This window comes from Helicoverpa armigera, chromosome 12, assembly GCF_030705265.1.
Source record: "Helicoverpa armigera isolate CAAS_96S chromosome 12, ASM3070526v1, whole genome shotgun sequence".
Classification (NCBI taxonomy): domain Eukaryota; kingdom Metazoa; phylum Arthropoda; class Insecta; order Lepidoptera; family Noctuidae; genus Helicoverpa; species Helicoverpa armigera.
In genome coordinates, this window is record NC_087131.1 from 7,670,196 (window position 1) to 7,686,140 (window position 15,945).

The window sequence follows — 15,945 nt, forward strand, 5'->3', positions numbered from 1 at the left end:
GTCTCCGTTCAAGGTCAACAGCCTTGATGTTTTATCGTTTCCAATAAGATGTCAGTATACGTAACGTATTACAGTTTGAGCAAGCTTTATTGGCTGTTCGTGTTTACATTACTGTTACCGGTGAAGTAGAAGTACTTATGTAGGCGTTTTAAGAAATAAACGTTAAATTAGTATGAATTAGTTTTTCTGATCTTACCAGAAAGTGCATTGATTCAGAAAACATAGTGGATGATTAAGGATAACTTTTGGAAAATGTTCTTCGTGATCTAGAAAAATGTAGATGATAGAACAATGAATTGAATTGAAGATTAATTATTAAATGCCTCACGAATTTCAATAGAGGTCTACAGGCATCTAGCAATAAAAGTGAAAATATTCACGGATTAACATGAATACCCAATAAAATTTAACCTTGAGGAATACCTTGGATGGCAGACGAAAATACAGACGTAGCGAAACAAAGGGCGAGATAAGAAATCTACAGAGTCCTGGCCATTTAATACATAAGGCATTTACATACACAGGGCCACGAGATGTATCGAACTGATTGTAGGAATACTACTGGATTTAACTTACTTTAATGGCACCCTGAATATTGAACTTGAACTCCCACATATTCGCAGGAAACACGTTCTAAAACCTTAATGGAGTTATTCTAATGTCTGCATCTTGATTTTTGCCATCGATACTTGGTACGTGTTTTTTTATTATTCAGGTAAAGTTAAGGAGGATTTTTATATGTAGGTATGCTTTTAATTTTACATGTTAGATTCTTATCATAATGCTCCAACTAAGTACTTAGCTAATAAGTTACATAAAGCCAAATACAGGAAAATCGAAATAACGTTCTGAAAATGAACGACAAGAAAAACAAGTGCAATAGTAAAATAGTATAGGTACTTATCTACCTACTAGGATTAAATGAAATTATGCATAGAACAGGTGGATAAGAAGTTAATCTCATTACAGGTCGATATGAAACTTTTCATCGGCTTCTTAATTAGATTAGGTAAATGTCAGTTATTGAGGTAGGTACATTTCAAACAACCTGCATGAATCGAAATACTTTTTTAATTTAACCGCCCTAGCATGGCTTCCATCTTGGATAAAGATTTATTTCCAAGTGTACCAAAATAATTAAAATACTGGGAAAACAGATAAGTATAAAAGGCAAAGATAGAGATAGAAGAACAAATTAAATTGATCACTTAATGAATAAAAAAATATGAGCAAGATTTAAAGGAAGCATCATCATCAACTAAGAAGGTAGGTGTAGTGGACAAAACAGACCGACATCGTGCAAAATGCATATAAATCAGTTGAAATATTGTTTTGAAAAAATACATAAAACAAAGCCATGAACAGAAATACAATGTTCGATTACGGTCGCACCTGAGGTTTCTCGTTCGAATACATTGTTTACGAGGTCAATTCATTCGACCCAATTTGTTCTGTCTAGCTCAATTTTATTAAATCGCTGCTAACATAACAGATGTTGCCCGCTATAATTAAATCAATATATCACAGGTACTTATAGTTCAATAAACGATCATTGAAGATCTACCAATAATAAAATTATAAAGGATTCTATCCTATGCATTTTGGAAAATGTAAAAAGTATAATTCTGCTAAATAAATGGCTCAGAAAGTGCATAGGGATTTTGTAATCTGATTAAAATTACAGGATACGCTGTACCTAACTACGTAGGTTTATTACAAGTCAGTGACCGGTGCAGGGTAACCCCTAGCCGTAGCCTGTGTTAGTAAAATAGTTATAGTTACTTGTTGCAAGGTAAGACAACGGGCGATCCCGCACATGCGCAGTTACCCTCATTGATTTTTCTCACTTTGACAGTTCCACCTATGTTTTGGGCCATCGCTCGCGTACCAACAACAAAGTAAACAAAAAATGGCTTTAGATTTTTCTGCAACGTATAAATTACTAGTTTTAGGTGATTCTAATGTAGGCAAAACGTGTATAGTGCACAGATATTGTGATGAGAGATATTACGATATATACATATCCACTATAGGTAAGCAAATGTATTTATTTTTAGTTTTACGAGCCTTTGTGAGACAGGTGATGCTGTTTTTTAGTGCCGTTTTGTAACATAACGAATCTGCGATTATATTTTATATTGCGGATGTAAAGCGGGAAACAATGGAACATGTGACGTGAAATAGCCTTTTAAATATTTATATGCCCAGGACTTCCCTTTGCAGACCATTTTACAGTTAAATGTTAGTGGCCGACCAACGTCAGTGAGCTATGTAGTCAAAGACATAGAAACAACTTGTTTTACAACATGTAATTCGTATATTTTTTGCTTAGAGTCACGACGAAGTTGGCCACTTGCAAGTGCTGTACGAACTTTGAGATTTTACGAGAAGGTTTTTGTGTTTAAGAACGTACTTTAACAAAAAGCTTTTCGTCTTGGTATTACTCGTAGCTACATTAGTATAAAATGAGATTTTAAGACGTATGGCGAAGTTTTAGCATTACTTTAGACGTCTGTAAGAAGTTGTATGACTAAGCACCTTCCTACCAAACTGAGCCAAACCGTATGATAATTATCTAATCATTAGTTTATAGCACCTTCATTCGATGACTGTGCAGGTCATCAATAAACAATCAACTTCAATCATAAGTTTCAGGAAAGTGGTAATTTTTCCCCATAAGCGTTTTTTAAATAAAAACCTGAAGTCCTGTCCTGACGTGTAAATCCAAAACACTGTATCTCAAAAGTACCTTTTTCGTGTAAAGGGCTATTAAAACTTTTTTTGATTTTTGGTTTGTTTTCTTAATATATTAAAAATAAAGTATATAGTAATAGGTACCAAATTATAGGCATTTTTACGTCTAATCTAACCATCTTAATTTTACAACCATACGATCCATACAATAAGACTTAACTAAGTAAACGTGTATTGCCCCAATAAAACTAAGATTTATTTATCCGATTGTTTGAGCAGAACACTGTATATTTAGTTACAGTGTATTGGTTTTATGAGAACAGAGCCAATGGATCATACAAAAACACTGTATTTTCAAATACAGTGTATTACCTTAACAATAATAAGTATTTATGAGGATGTCCGAATGAATTTACATTGACAATTTTAAATACTTACAGTTACAAAGTGTTATAGGGGTGTTAAATTTTGTTTGGGTCCACTTATGTCAAAAATAATAAAACAGAATTTACATTAAAAATTATTTATTTGTTATAATAAAATGAATCAAATCTTACATTATAATCAAACGAAAAATTACAAATAAAATCAAACATTTCAAAAATAAAATCAAAAATACTTGAATAACAAAAGCTCAACTTAGACTTCTCCAAACATCAATTATTATTTCTTAATTCTTACTTATTTCTTAGGTAGAATAACCGTTGCAGTAAAATTAAAATTAACATAACAAAACTAAAAAAAAATGCAAATTAAATACAAAAAATTCAATAATGAGATCAAGTTTTTATTAGTAATCAGTCTGTAAATTACTTAGAAGTTATATTAAATCAGTATCAATGTGTTCGTCAAGATCGGGTGATTCCGAGACAACAAGATTTTCATAAAAAAATGTTCTTGTTTGAGGTATTGACTTGCACAAGTCTAATAACTCTTTTTTAATCTCGCTAATACCTCTGGGTTGACTCTCCTTAGGTATGTCTTCCAAAAGATCATTTACTCCGTTTGATATTTTTGCCCGCAATATTATTTCTATTTTCTTTTTCAAAAAAAATATCTCTTTAAATTCAGCATTGTAATCATTCTTAACAAATATTGTTACATTATTTCTTCTAAATTCGATTACTTTAAGGTTATGTATGTTATATTCTTTGGGAAATGCTACTTTGGAATCATTACTAAACATTATCATATTTTGGTGACCTAATAAGTCGACTTGCATGTTTTTTCGTGAACTTTTAATTGTACATATAAAATCATCTATATCGTAGACTTGTCCCTTAGATTTCAATTTTTTTGTGATTGCGGCGTGTACAGCATCAGCGGCCATAAAGGTGTGTCCTGGTTCAAAGTATTCCAGAGTAATTTTGTCTATATTTGTCATTTTATCATTAATAACTCTTATCAAAGCAGACAATAGTATCTTATTTTTATTTTGTGCATTACAATTATCCAAGAAAAATGTTACGGACTTCAGGTCTCTGCAATATTTTCTAAGAAAATGGGTGTACGTAGAAGCAACATTGTGAGCTTTTCTACCACTTTCTCCCTCATGCCAAACGGCACAGACAGCCTGTTTGTTTTTCCCGGAGGCACAAATGATTCATTGAAAAGTACGAGTTTTCTTGAAAAAGTATTCTTTTGTAGTTAACAGTGGCATACAAATAGCTTTTTGCATATCTACAGTATACAGCACGTCTCGTCCTTCTGAATTTTCACACTTTTCTTCTATTGCTTTCAAATCTCTTCTTGAATCTCTTTTGTTTTCTAAATGTTTGCCTATATCTATACAGTCAGTACAATTACACGGTAGAGGTAATGCTTTATGTTTTACCTCGTGGTTTCTACATTTTGTACAAATATCTTGAGCTGGCTCTGCTGTAGAAAGATTGAGCTGTTTGATCATCTGGTGAAAATGTGCCCAACTACAAACTTTCAGGTTTTTCTCTTGACAGTATATTTGAAATTCTTTGTATATGGATGTAAAATTCACGCCTACTGGCAGATATTTTCTGTTAGGCGCATGTTTTATATTATAGTGTGATGGCATAGGATTATACTTTAATATAAAATTCTTCATTTCGTCTTCGTACTCCGCAGAATAAGCATTATAAGGTGTGTGACGACCTCTGGGATCAGGAGCAGCACTAATTTTAGGATTTTTATTTCCACTCAAGTGATTTTGTTTTAGAACAGCCTGGACTGCTTCATCGTTACTGTATCCTAAGGTATTTAAAAAAAATGTTTTGCATACCTTGAACTCATTAAGAGTCCATGTCAAAGTGTTGTGTCGCCTTGAGGTAGGACCAGCCGTTTTGGTTGCCGTGGACATTTTATGCACCTGTCTTGATAAGTAATCCCGTCGTCTCTGTCTGTCCATACTCCAAAACTGACTGTGAATGGTCTCTCTGTTGGATTCAGAGATGTTAACAGAACAGTTTTTTTTGCAGTTTTGGCAAGAAGGTCTCATGGGATGCTTTTTTGCTTGATTTTCCAAAATAACGTTAGGGTCTCGGCATCTTTTGACTGGTGGAGAATAAGTTTCTTCTAGTGTTTCACACGGAAATACAGCACTTGACGTATCGAGACACTCTACGTTGGAAGTAGAAGAGGGCGCCGCGTCTACATTAATTACGGGTCCAGTATCAGAATGGAATGATGGACTCTCTGCGCAGGGTTGGCTACTTAAATCCTTGCATAATTCTTGATTGGTACTAGAAGCAGGTACGGGTAATAAATCAACGTAGTTGACGTCGCCACCAAGATTGTCGGCAATACACTCATTTATTTGAGATTCACTAAGGGGTATCAAGGGGCTTATATTACGTGAATCGAATGCATATGTGGAACAATCATATTCAATGCTACCACAATCGTATGATGTATTGATACCAGGACGCTCCTTATTAATGCCGGTGATATTCTCTTTTTCATTCAACACACTGTTTAATTCTGAAGCCATTGTGGTACATGATGAGTTGTTGTGATGTTGTTTATTGCTTTGTGACAATTTCACTAATAATCTATTTCGATACCCACTCATTGTTATTATTTATAAACTCGTTTAAACGCACAAACGAAAATCTATCGAAAGTAGGTACGCGCCATCGATCAAAACACGCGCGTCCGAGCAAGCAATGATTCACGACTGACTACTAACCGTTGAGCCCTCGCTCCACCCCCCGCGCGTCTTGCAAGTATTACGCGCAGAGAAGTGTCGCCGCGCGCGGCGTGTCAAGATTGTTTGGGTATCGAAAACACTGTATCTAAAGCTTTCGGCTATTCGCGCGTAAAATGTTTTGCCAACACACTGTAACTTCAATTACAGTGATATGCCAAACTAAACCATAAATGTAACTAAAATACAGTGTTTTTTAGGTGCTCCTATCTCCTTCTATGTACTTTAAAATGAAAAAGTAATATTATAGAGATATGTAACTGCCTCGAAGGAATCAAATGAGCGCTATTAAGGCAAAAGACTGTAACTCGAGTTACAGTGTTTTGGATATACACGGTAGTGTCGTCCTCTTATTATAGAAATTATTTGTCATAATTTGATTCATTTACCGTAAGAAAATGCAGAAATCGATTACCACAATTTTGTAATCTTTTCACCCACACACTAAGTCAAACCTGGTTAAAGCAGGGAATTTACTTCAATTCCATACAGGGCTCAATTACGAAGTTCAATAAAATAAAATACTATAAAAAGTGGAAGTTCTATAGCAGGAGTGTAAGCTAGACTTAACATCTCGAAGTCAATAGATCTTCCTAACTGACTGTCCAAGCAAGATCCGTCAACATTACGAAATTGGCCACACAATAAGCTTCATTGTATCTAACCACAATTATATAACATTTCCAGGCATAGATTTCAAACAGAAGATAATAAACTTAGACGGCGTGCCAATCAAACTCCAAATATGGGACACGGCTGGTCAGGAGAGGTTTCGAACACTCACCACGGCGTACTATCGCGGTGCTATGGGCATTATACTTATGTACGACATCACTAATCTGGAGTCATTCAATCATTTGTCGTACTGGCTCAGGAACATTCAAGAGGTGAGAGATAAATTCACTAGAACTATCGAAAATTATCAATCTACTAGATTAACCTCCTACCGTTAGTTCGGGAAATATTTCTTTGATATTCGAGCAGGACTCGTAGAAAGACCATTATAAATGTTCAATTAGCTGATAGTCATCCATTGTCGGTGTTCAAGGCAAGAGCGATTACGGTGCCTATATTGTAACGTCAAGGGATAGTGGGTAATTTACTTTGATTTAACGACAAATAATAACTCACCACGATAGCGTCAATAATTATACATGTCTACATGCCTTTGATTGATAATACGGTAGCAACTGTACCAAGGTGTTAATAGGTAGGTACTTCTATGAAGTTCATGGTCGTGTCGAATTGTGTCTGGAATTGAAACAAATATTTTGTAGATTATAATCAACTGGTCTGTAAGTCATTGCCAAAGATTGGATAACCATGATATTATAAAAACTGTTGACCTTAGTGATTTCTCACAGAGTATTTTTTATACGACCTAGTATTTTTCATCCTCAGTATCTATAGCCAATTTTTTTAAGACCCAAATTATGCATCAGTCAGTATTAACTGATTTGGTATTACATTTTCAGTACGCGTCTCCCGACGTGATCAAGGTGTTAGTCGGCAACAAGTGTGATGTTCACGAGAACCACAGAGCTGTACCAAAAGAGAGGGGCCAAAAGGTAACATTATTCTATAATTGAAGCCACGGCACATTTGCAAGGATTTCCAGTAGAATATTTGGAAAAAGATTGATGATGATGACTTTGACTTACTCGTATCAAATTGTGAATCATACAAAATGACCTTGTTTTCATCAAAGTGAGGTTTATTCCCACAGAAATAAAACCAAAACGGTATTCAAAATATCACGATTTTAATCAGTTACGGTGCAATCATCATTATCAAAGGCGCCTAAACGCCGCCGGTTCATCAAATTGATGAGATCCAATGTTAAACGAAGGTCTTATCAGAACCTATATCGGTGAAAAAATAAGCCACAGGCCAGGATATTTAGAAATCAAATGTTTCTGGATATCCAGGGGCAGATATTAAAGTACCTACACTATGACATGAAAGATTTTTTAAACATACTACTATATAAATGCGCTGAATGTTTTTAGAGCTTATTAAGTATATCGTGCCAAATTAGAGTTGTATTAAATGAAAGACAATACAATGATTTCAGATAGCGGACGACTTCGATATGCCGTTCTTCGAGGTGTCGTGTAAAAGCAACATAAACATAGAAGAAGCCTTTTTGACATTAGCCAGGAAAATTAGAGAATACCGAGAGACCAAAGTAAGTAACACTTTTTTCTTGAACGATATAATTTGGACCAAGAGAAAAACCTTTAGAAGCCATCACCTTTATGAGGTCGCTTCAGCCTTTTTAATGTTGTAAAATGTATTTTTCAGGCGGATGCCTTCGAGCTGAAGGAAAGGGACAACGTAATAAAGCCTTCTGAATCCGAGACGGACGTGTCAAAGTGTAGCTGTTAGCCTAATTATTGTAGCATTCCTGCGTTCGTAGACCGCAACGATGAATGATGTCGGCCAAGTTTTCATCTGAGATATGATAGGCTTGACTGATTTACTGTTTGATATTATATGAGTTTTATCGACTACAATGTCAGTTTAAGGCGTCGTCTTAATTGGCAGCGATCGCACGATGGCGCGATGCGTTTTTCATCTCGCGATCTCACTATCTCACTTGCGAGGTTCAAATAGGACACTCTGATGAAATCTGTATGTTTGAACTCATCGAACGACGAGAACGCATCGTGCCATCGTACAATCGCTGTCAATTAGGACGACGTCTTAGATGAAAAACGCATCGCGCCATCGTGCGATCGCTGCCAATTAGGACGACGCCTAAGACTTATAATAATCGAGAACTGTGTAGTATTGCTGTTTGAAAAGATATAGCAAGTAGGTACACGACGATAAAGATGAATGAACAAAATCAGTCTCCTGTAAAATAAATTGTAAGCGTTGTAGAATACAAACACAGAATGATAGATACAGATAGTCTAGTCTGATATCTCAGATGTAAACATTGGCGAGCGCCCAAATCATGCGTCAGGGGAATCAAAGTCGTTTTCTCTTTGGTATTTACAAGTACGCTGACTAATCAGAAAACGGCTGACAAGTCTTGTTTTAAAACCCTCTTACCACTAAAATAACGTTTAGGATTTAGTTAATTTAAATTATTAAGATAATGATTTTAAAAATGTAGTCTGGTAAGAGGGTGGGAGTGGTCGCTTTATGCAATCTGTGTGCTAATTTGGCGAAATAGGGCGCACTATCGAGACTGTCAAGACACATCATTTTTGCCCCTCTTGTGAGGAAATGAGCGAAAATTATGAGTCTTAAGGGACTCGAGAGTGCGTGCTAGTTCGCCTGCGTATAAGACCTATCGCGATTTCTGAATGCACCTTATAATGAAGTGTTACTAAACGTCTCAATCCATATTTTCTTTTCCTCAAAGTGCAATAGATGTATTTATCAAAAACAAAAAGATAAATAGACCAGCGGCTACATGGATTTTCGGTACATTTTATCGGTTTTTATTCGTGAAATTTGAAATACCTAATTTAATGATACGTGAAATAAGTTAGATTTAAAAATAGTTGTAGATTTCATTACCTAATTCTATCATAGAAACTACTAACTAGAAATATTTCAATTTCATAAACCTATACTTAATCTATACGGTGTAAAGTCAATTTTAAGAAGTTGTATGTTCAAGTTTCACAAATAAAATTGATAATGAAATGCTATAAATAAGAAAGTGACAATAAGTGAAAAACTATGTCATTATGACTGACCATCATGATAAAGAAAATAGTTTCCATCTCGGTGCAGTCAATAATAATTTTAAATTGAGGCAGAGCGCAGATGTTTTGAAAAGATACATCTAGGTACCCAGACGCGTATCAAATTTTGAATTCGTCAGGGTGGCCGAAAGCTCTTTAAATAACACCAATTACCAATAAATTCTAGCTGGTCGCATTTATCTTGTTTTAATTATTAACTAAATTTAAAACTACTGACACTGAGAAGGCCTTTAATGTTGTCGGTTTAAAAGTATTAATAAAGCCTACGCGACTATCAGACTTGCTCAGCAAATATTATAGACTCAATAATAAAAAGCACATTATTATATATCTAACGAATTTAAAAAATATATAGGAGTCGTTTTGTATTAGATGCGTTTGTTGATAATTGCATTTCCATTAAAATTTGGCGAAAGGTTACAACTAATGCGGTCATTGGAGACTTATTTATAAGCTTTTAATGTTATATTGTTAATAAGCGTACACCTATTTTATGCTTAAAACTATACTCATGTTTGAAACTTAAATTAGATACCTAATGAACTGAGGAATCTGAAAATCCATAGTTACAACGTGGAAGAGGATAAGAGTGTAAGACAAACATACATAGGCAATTTTTAAATGTTGCCAAATTCTGAATAAAAGACATGTTCCCTAATGTAAATAGACAAATAGTCGCCTGCCCAGAGAAAACCTTGTTAATTTCGTGTGGGTGCTGCTTAATTTTTTCTTAACAAGTCATAACATTGTACCTATGTAAAGCAAACTTTAGTTCAACGCTTCAGAAAATGGTAGCTTTTAGTTAATATTTAATTTGTGAAGTGGATAAACAGTCAGAGCAAAAATCTAATAGGGCCGGCCCCTAAATACTGCTGGACAGTAAAAACAACACTTAACACTTACAATGATACTAGATCAAATTACACCAGATTTTGCATCAGGATTCAGAGCTGTGACTGTTCATTAAAATAAATATCAGTGATCCTTCAATTTGAAAAACATTCTTGAGAATTTCAAGACCTTTTGATGGACCAAGTGTTCAGCTTGATTCATTCCGATATTGGTATAGTTTCACAGACTGTATTAAAGAGGTAGTATAGTGTGTGTGTGTGTTATATTTCCCTTGCTGAAGTCGTAAACACCTATCCACTATTTATTGTATGTTACACACTTCTATTCTATATAATATGCCAAAATGATTTGTGAGAAACCTACGTTTTTGGTCTTGCATGAGTTGATAATGCGCTAAATTGGTAATGCTTTGTACAACGAATTAAAATTTAATACTAAATATCATCTTTGAAATATTGTTAAATCCAAATATGTAACTTCAGAAAAATAAAAATTACCTTCTTTATGATACTGTCGTATACATAGCGCTGTATTAATATTAAAATAAGTTAAAATAATAAGAATATTGTATTGTTAAGCTTAGTCATTGTTATATTACGTTTAGTTATCGCTCGCAGCTCCAATAGAACGCACTAGTCGTAACATTTTTTACACTAGCACAACTAAACTAACATTAGATTTTAACAGTTCAATGTATAATAAAAGTTTTAATATAAAATTAAAGTGTTTATTTCATTTCAATCTACACAGATATGCTTCGTATTCTATTATCATTATTTTCGAAAAAGATTTAATGGTAAGATATCTCTATTACATTTAATTACTTTGATATTTCATTATACAATAGAATCCTTGATTACTACATTTTAGATATTATGTTTATGAAAATAACATTTATAAAGAGATCCATTTCATCAAAAAAAAATCTATAAGTCAGCAAAACATTATTCTCAGAAAATAAAATAAACACATAATAAATTCCATATATACCTAATTTACATTATGAACATTAAATTTATTTATAACATAATATATTAATTTGTAAAATATATTAAAACTAGTTCATAAAAAATAAACATTTAGGTAAATAAACAGTCTTAATATCACCATGCCTCAATTGGCAAGGCTGTAGCATATATACAGCATAATAATTTTGATATTATAATAGTAAAGGATGGATTCCACTACGCTCAAAAAGTTAAAAGTTGAATCGTGACCGTTTACGTGGAACGTGAGCTCGTAACGTTTCTCGTTTGATCTCTTGTTTGAAACTTACTGATGCGGTAACAACTTGTGCATTTGTTTCTTCAGTAGTTTCTTGCTTGACAGGAGGCTCGGGCTCCGTCAGGACTGTTGTGTCAGGTTCCATCTTGATAGAGGGGCCCGGCACGATTTTAGTAGAAGGACCAGCTTCTATCTTAATTTTTGGTGCTGGTTCTGGATGTACAGCAGGTTTTTGCTTCCTATAATTTAAATGAGTTAGAGTTAAAACAGGCTTCAGAATAGGAACGGTTTTATGCTGATAAAATTAAATATGCAAGATATTACTTCATATCATACTTATCAATATGATTGTATTTATTGTATGTATTCTTATATATGACACACAAGTTATCCAGAGCATAACTTAGTTTTTGTAATTAATATTATGTGGCAGCTTTTTTTGCTTTTAGCCTGTCCCTCAGCTGGGCACTGACCTCCCCTCTCCTACTTTACTCTATTATATATAACAGTCAGCAAGGAAGGTGCCTTAATACTCATGCAGTTTGTAAAAAATACTTACAGAACATTTTTCTCCAAAAGCTCAATAACTTCTTTAATGAAAGTCGGGGACTTATTGCATGCTCCAAACTGTCTTTCATACTCCCTGTATTTCTGCACATGTTCCTCATCATTAAATGGCACTGTTTTGAGATGTCCTGAAATGTTTTCAAATCAGTATAAATATTCCATGATGTTGTTGTGTGAACCAAGTTTATACATAAATGAGTTTCTCTTATTAATTTCTCAAAAAATATAGTGTGTAATCAGCTATAATATATGTATGTTTATGTACAATTTAGATAACTAATTATCAATTAATCTGCGAACTCGAAGAGGAAGATTTCTTGGATAAAGCGAGGTGGAAGATGAAGACACGGTAAGCGGACCCTGTCACAAGACAGGATAAATATTAAGATGAACTCAGATTAATTAACCGTTCTACTTACTTAATACAATCTCACCACCCTCAGATTTGTATTCTTCTATTTGTTTGTCTTTTCGCACCAACAGGCGTCTCAGTTCAGTCTCACTTTCTCGTATGTCACAAATAACATTTAACAGTGGCCGGGTGACTTTCTGGAAATACTGGAAAATACAATGTTTCTTATACACCAAATAAATTATTTAACGCGGTTGACATAGAAAATAAATTAAATTTTCATGGAAAAAAATCCTAAGCGAGTTTGGAAAAAACTCGATAACAATAGAGAAGAGAATTAGACAAAGGGCACAAAGAATAAAAAAAAAATATCAAAAGGCTATAAATAAATTTCAACCAAAAAGTGCAGGAAAATATTAGCATTAACACTCAACATTACCTACTCTTATTGATACTTACTAATTCTTCCGAGCCCTTTGATAGTTTACATTCAAAGTTAAAAAGGAATCCCAATGATATTGTCAAGGTAATAAATAAACTTTTACCATTGTCTTTGCTTTCTATACCAAACTTCTTCAAGTTATCGAGATTTGTGAGCAAATGTACACCTTTTTGTACAAACTCACTGTCTTCCATTTCAAGGCCGTCATTACTTTCCTGTAACATGCAATAAGCACAAAATTATAACATTTTAAATTAGGTTTTCCTTCTATAAATATAATACATCGCAAGAGTGTAAATTAGTCTGTTTGAACATGCTAATTTCAGGAACTACATCGTAGACTACTGTTTATCTGGGTGCACGAAGTTCCCATGAGACTACGGTGAATAACAGTGATTATAATGTAGTAAATAGAACATCTAGGATGCCTTCTCTGTTTCAGGCAGTTGGACTCCTACAAAAACATTGTAGCGAACTATACCTGCTTGCTAGCTGCAAAGTTCGACTCTGTTTTTATGAAGATTATTTTTAATTTAGTGATTAATAACAGTTCATTTCATAGAAAAGATATAATAAAACTTACTTTCAGTTGAGCAACGAATGCCTTTTCGGAGTAAAATGAAGTCCAAACACCAACGTAATCTGTTACGCATATCTCGTATTCACGATCACTTGAAAATGAAAGAAAATATGTTGTGTCTTTAATTCGTTTCCACATTGTTTCAAGAAGTAATTCTTGCTTATTTCGATATTATTTTGTACACAACAACAATAATTTTGTTCAATTTATCGATTAGTTTATTTTCCCGTTGGAAGTCTCAAATATGACATTGACAGCGAAGAGCATCCGTCATCTGCGTTATGTTCGTGCTGCTGTTTAGAAATAGAAATAGAAATAGAAATAGAAATCGTTTATTTGCTGAAAATGTATGTTACAGATATGGTGGTAAATTAATTTATATTGTCTCAATACATTTCGCCTTACGGCATGCAAAGTATTTGTTGACGTTGACAATTTAACTTAATTATATTAAAAACTTATAATATTACACATTTTTAAGTTAAAATTCTACCCAAACTCTAAATAAAAAAAAAAAATCGACAAAACTAAAATACAAAAAATTCTAAATAGAAAAAAAAAAAACTTAATGAATACAAAATAAAAAACTAAATACGACTTACATTAAATTTCAAAAGTATACTCTACAATAAACTCGTAATTTACTATTTACAGTAACAAATTTTAATCTAATTCATCATTTAGGAAATCGTTAATGTTGTAGTAGCATCTGTCCTGTAAAATTTTAACTAAAGATTTTTTAAATAATTTTGTCGGTAACTCTTTTAATTTTTGCGGAAGTTTATTGTATATCTGAGGGCCCATATGTAGAATATTCTTTTTTAGTAAAGCGGTTTTGTGTCCACCGGAATACAGCTTATCTTTATATTGCGACCTCATTGGTCCGGCACGTTTCCTAACTTCAGTCAGTGATGTAAATAGGTGTTGATTTGTTTTTACAAATAGCGCTACTTCCAATATATATAGAGATGGAAAGGTTAGGATTTTTAATGCTTTGAATTGTGGTAAACAACTTTCCGTAGACTTGAGACCGGTCATTGAACGAATGCATCGTTTTTGAGCTTTAAATATACGCTCTCTTTCACTACAATTACCCCAGAATATTATACCATATCTCAATACGGAAGCTACTAATCCATGATACGCGGATACTAACGTATTTAAATTGACCTTTTTTGACAAGTTATAAAGCACGAAAGCATTTTTGGCTAGTTTCTGGGATAAATATTCTGCATGAGGACGCCATGTCAATCTGTCATCTATATTAATTCCTAAAAATTTAGTCACACTGGTTGTATCTATTGTTTGGTCTTTATATTTAGTCTCTACACTATCAGGAAGTTTTCTTTGGTAAAAATGCATGACTTTAGTTTTTTGTAAATTTATTATAAGATTGTTTTTATTCAGCCAATGTATTAACGATTTAAGTGAGTCATTTATTTCTTTCTCATAGTTTCTTTTATCACCGCATTCAATTGTTACAGTACTATCGTCCGCGAATAATGTCGTAGGTTGATGAACATTAGCAGGTAAGTCGTTTATGTAAAGCAGGAATAGTAATGGGCCAAGCACGCTACCTTGTGGTACTCCAAATTTAGTGACTCTACAGTCTGATAGATATTTGATCTCCGTTTTGTTTTAGTACATACTCTAGTTAATTCTGTGTGTTGTTTCCGATCAGTGAGGTATGATTTAATTAAATTTAAAACGTTGCCTCTTATACCGTAGCTGTGAAGTTTATTTAACAGAGTTTCATATTTTACACAGTCAAATGCCTTTGACATATCTGTAAATATTGAACATACGGGATTTTTCTTATCAATGTTATTCATGACAACTTTTAAGAAATCAAATATTGCCATATTTATATTTTTGTCTTTACGGAATCCTTTTTGTTCCTGGCATAATATATTATTTTTAGATATGAATGAATAAATAGATTCATATATAATTTTTTCAAATATCTTTGAAAATATAGGAATTAATGCCACGGGCCTATAGTTTGACATTTCTTCCTTATTATTCTTTTTAAAAAGCGGTTTTATCACAACTATCTTTAATTTATCTGGATACACACCTGTGCTAATACAAGCATTAAGTATATGACTTAAGGGTTTCGCTATAATATCAGACACATACTTTATTACGACCGTATGAATACCGTCATAGCCATAACTATTTTTATTTTTTAAGTTTTTTATCACTCGTGTAATATCCCGGTCTATTACCGGATGCATAAATAAAGACTTTGGATTATTAGGAATATCGTATTTACTATCTGAATTATTACTAGAGATATCTTGCACTTGGTCTATAAAATAGCTGTTAAAT

The 15,945-nt window shown here is 33.4% G+C and overlaps 2 protein-coding genes across 2 annotated transcripts; one reads left to right on the top strand and one right to left on the bottom strand.

Moving 5' to 3' along the window:
- Positions 1-1,840: 1,840 nt before the first annotated feature.
- Positions 1,841-11,172, top strand: LOC110384022 (ras-related protein Rab-8A). The gene is made up of 5 exons (XM_021345039.3): positions 1,841-2,033; positions 6,560-6,759; positions 7,348-7,440; positions 7,947-8,060; positions 8,177-11,172. Exons 1-5 carry the CDS (start codon positions 1,910-1,912, stop codon positions 8,258-8,260), a joined length of 615 nt encoding a protein of 204 aa, XP_021200714.1. The 5' UTR covers positions 1,841-1,909; the 3' UTR covers positions 8,261-11,172.
- On the bottom strand, positions 11,163-13,866 carry LOC110383963 (non-homologous end-joining factor 1). The gene is made up of 5 exons (XM_021344952.3): positions 13,618-13,866; positions 13,052-13,249; positions 12,660-12,798; positions 12,233-12,368; positions 11,163-11,912 (listed from the first exon to the last, which is right to left on the bottom strand). The coding sequence occupies exons 1-5, from the start codon at positions 13,750-13,752 to the stop codon at positions 11,648-11,650; spliced, it is 873 nt and encodes a 290-aa protein (XP_021200627.3). The 5' UTR covers positions 13,753-13,866; the 3' UTR covers positions 11,163-11,647.
- Positions 13,867-15,945: the final 2,079 nt, after the last annotated feature.

What these genes read in the sequence shown, in the direction of transcription:
- LOC110384022 (XM_021345039.3), top strand. Translation starts at nt 1,910, where the DNA reads ATGGCTTTAGATTTTTCTGCAACGTATAAATTACTAGTTTTAGGTGAT. An exon ending in GGCTCAGGAACATTCAAGAG is followed by an intron (nt 6,760 to 7,347) that starts GTGAGAGATAAA and finishes TTACATTTTCAG; the next exon opens with TACGCGTCTCCCGACGTGAT. An exon ending in CAAAAGAGAGGGGCCAAAAG is followed by an intron (nt 7,441 to 7,946) that starts GTAACATTATTC and finishes CAATGATTTCAG; the next exon opens with ATAGCGGACGACTTCGATAT.
- LOC110383963 (XM_021344952.3), bottom strand. Translation starts at nt 13,752, where the DNA reads ATGTGGAAACGAATTAAAGACACAACATATTTTCTTTCATTTTCAAGT. An exon ending in CAAAGGGCTCGGAAGAATTA is followed by an intron (nt 12,799 to 13,051) that starts GTAAGTATCAAT and finishes TGTATTTTCCAG; the next exon opens with TATTTCCAGAAAGTCACCCG. An exon ending in CTTTTGGAGAAAAATGTTCT is followed by an intron (nt 11,913 to 12,232) that starts GTAAGTATTTTT and finishes TTTAAATTATAG; the next exon opens with GAAGCAAAAACCTGCTGTAC.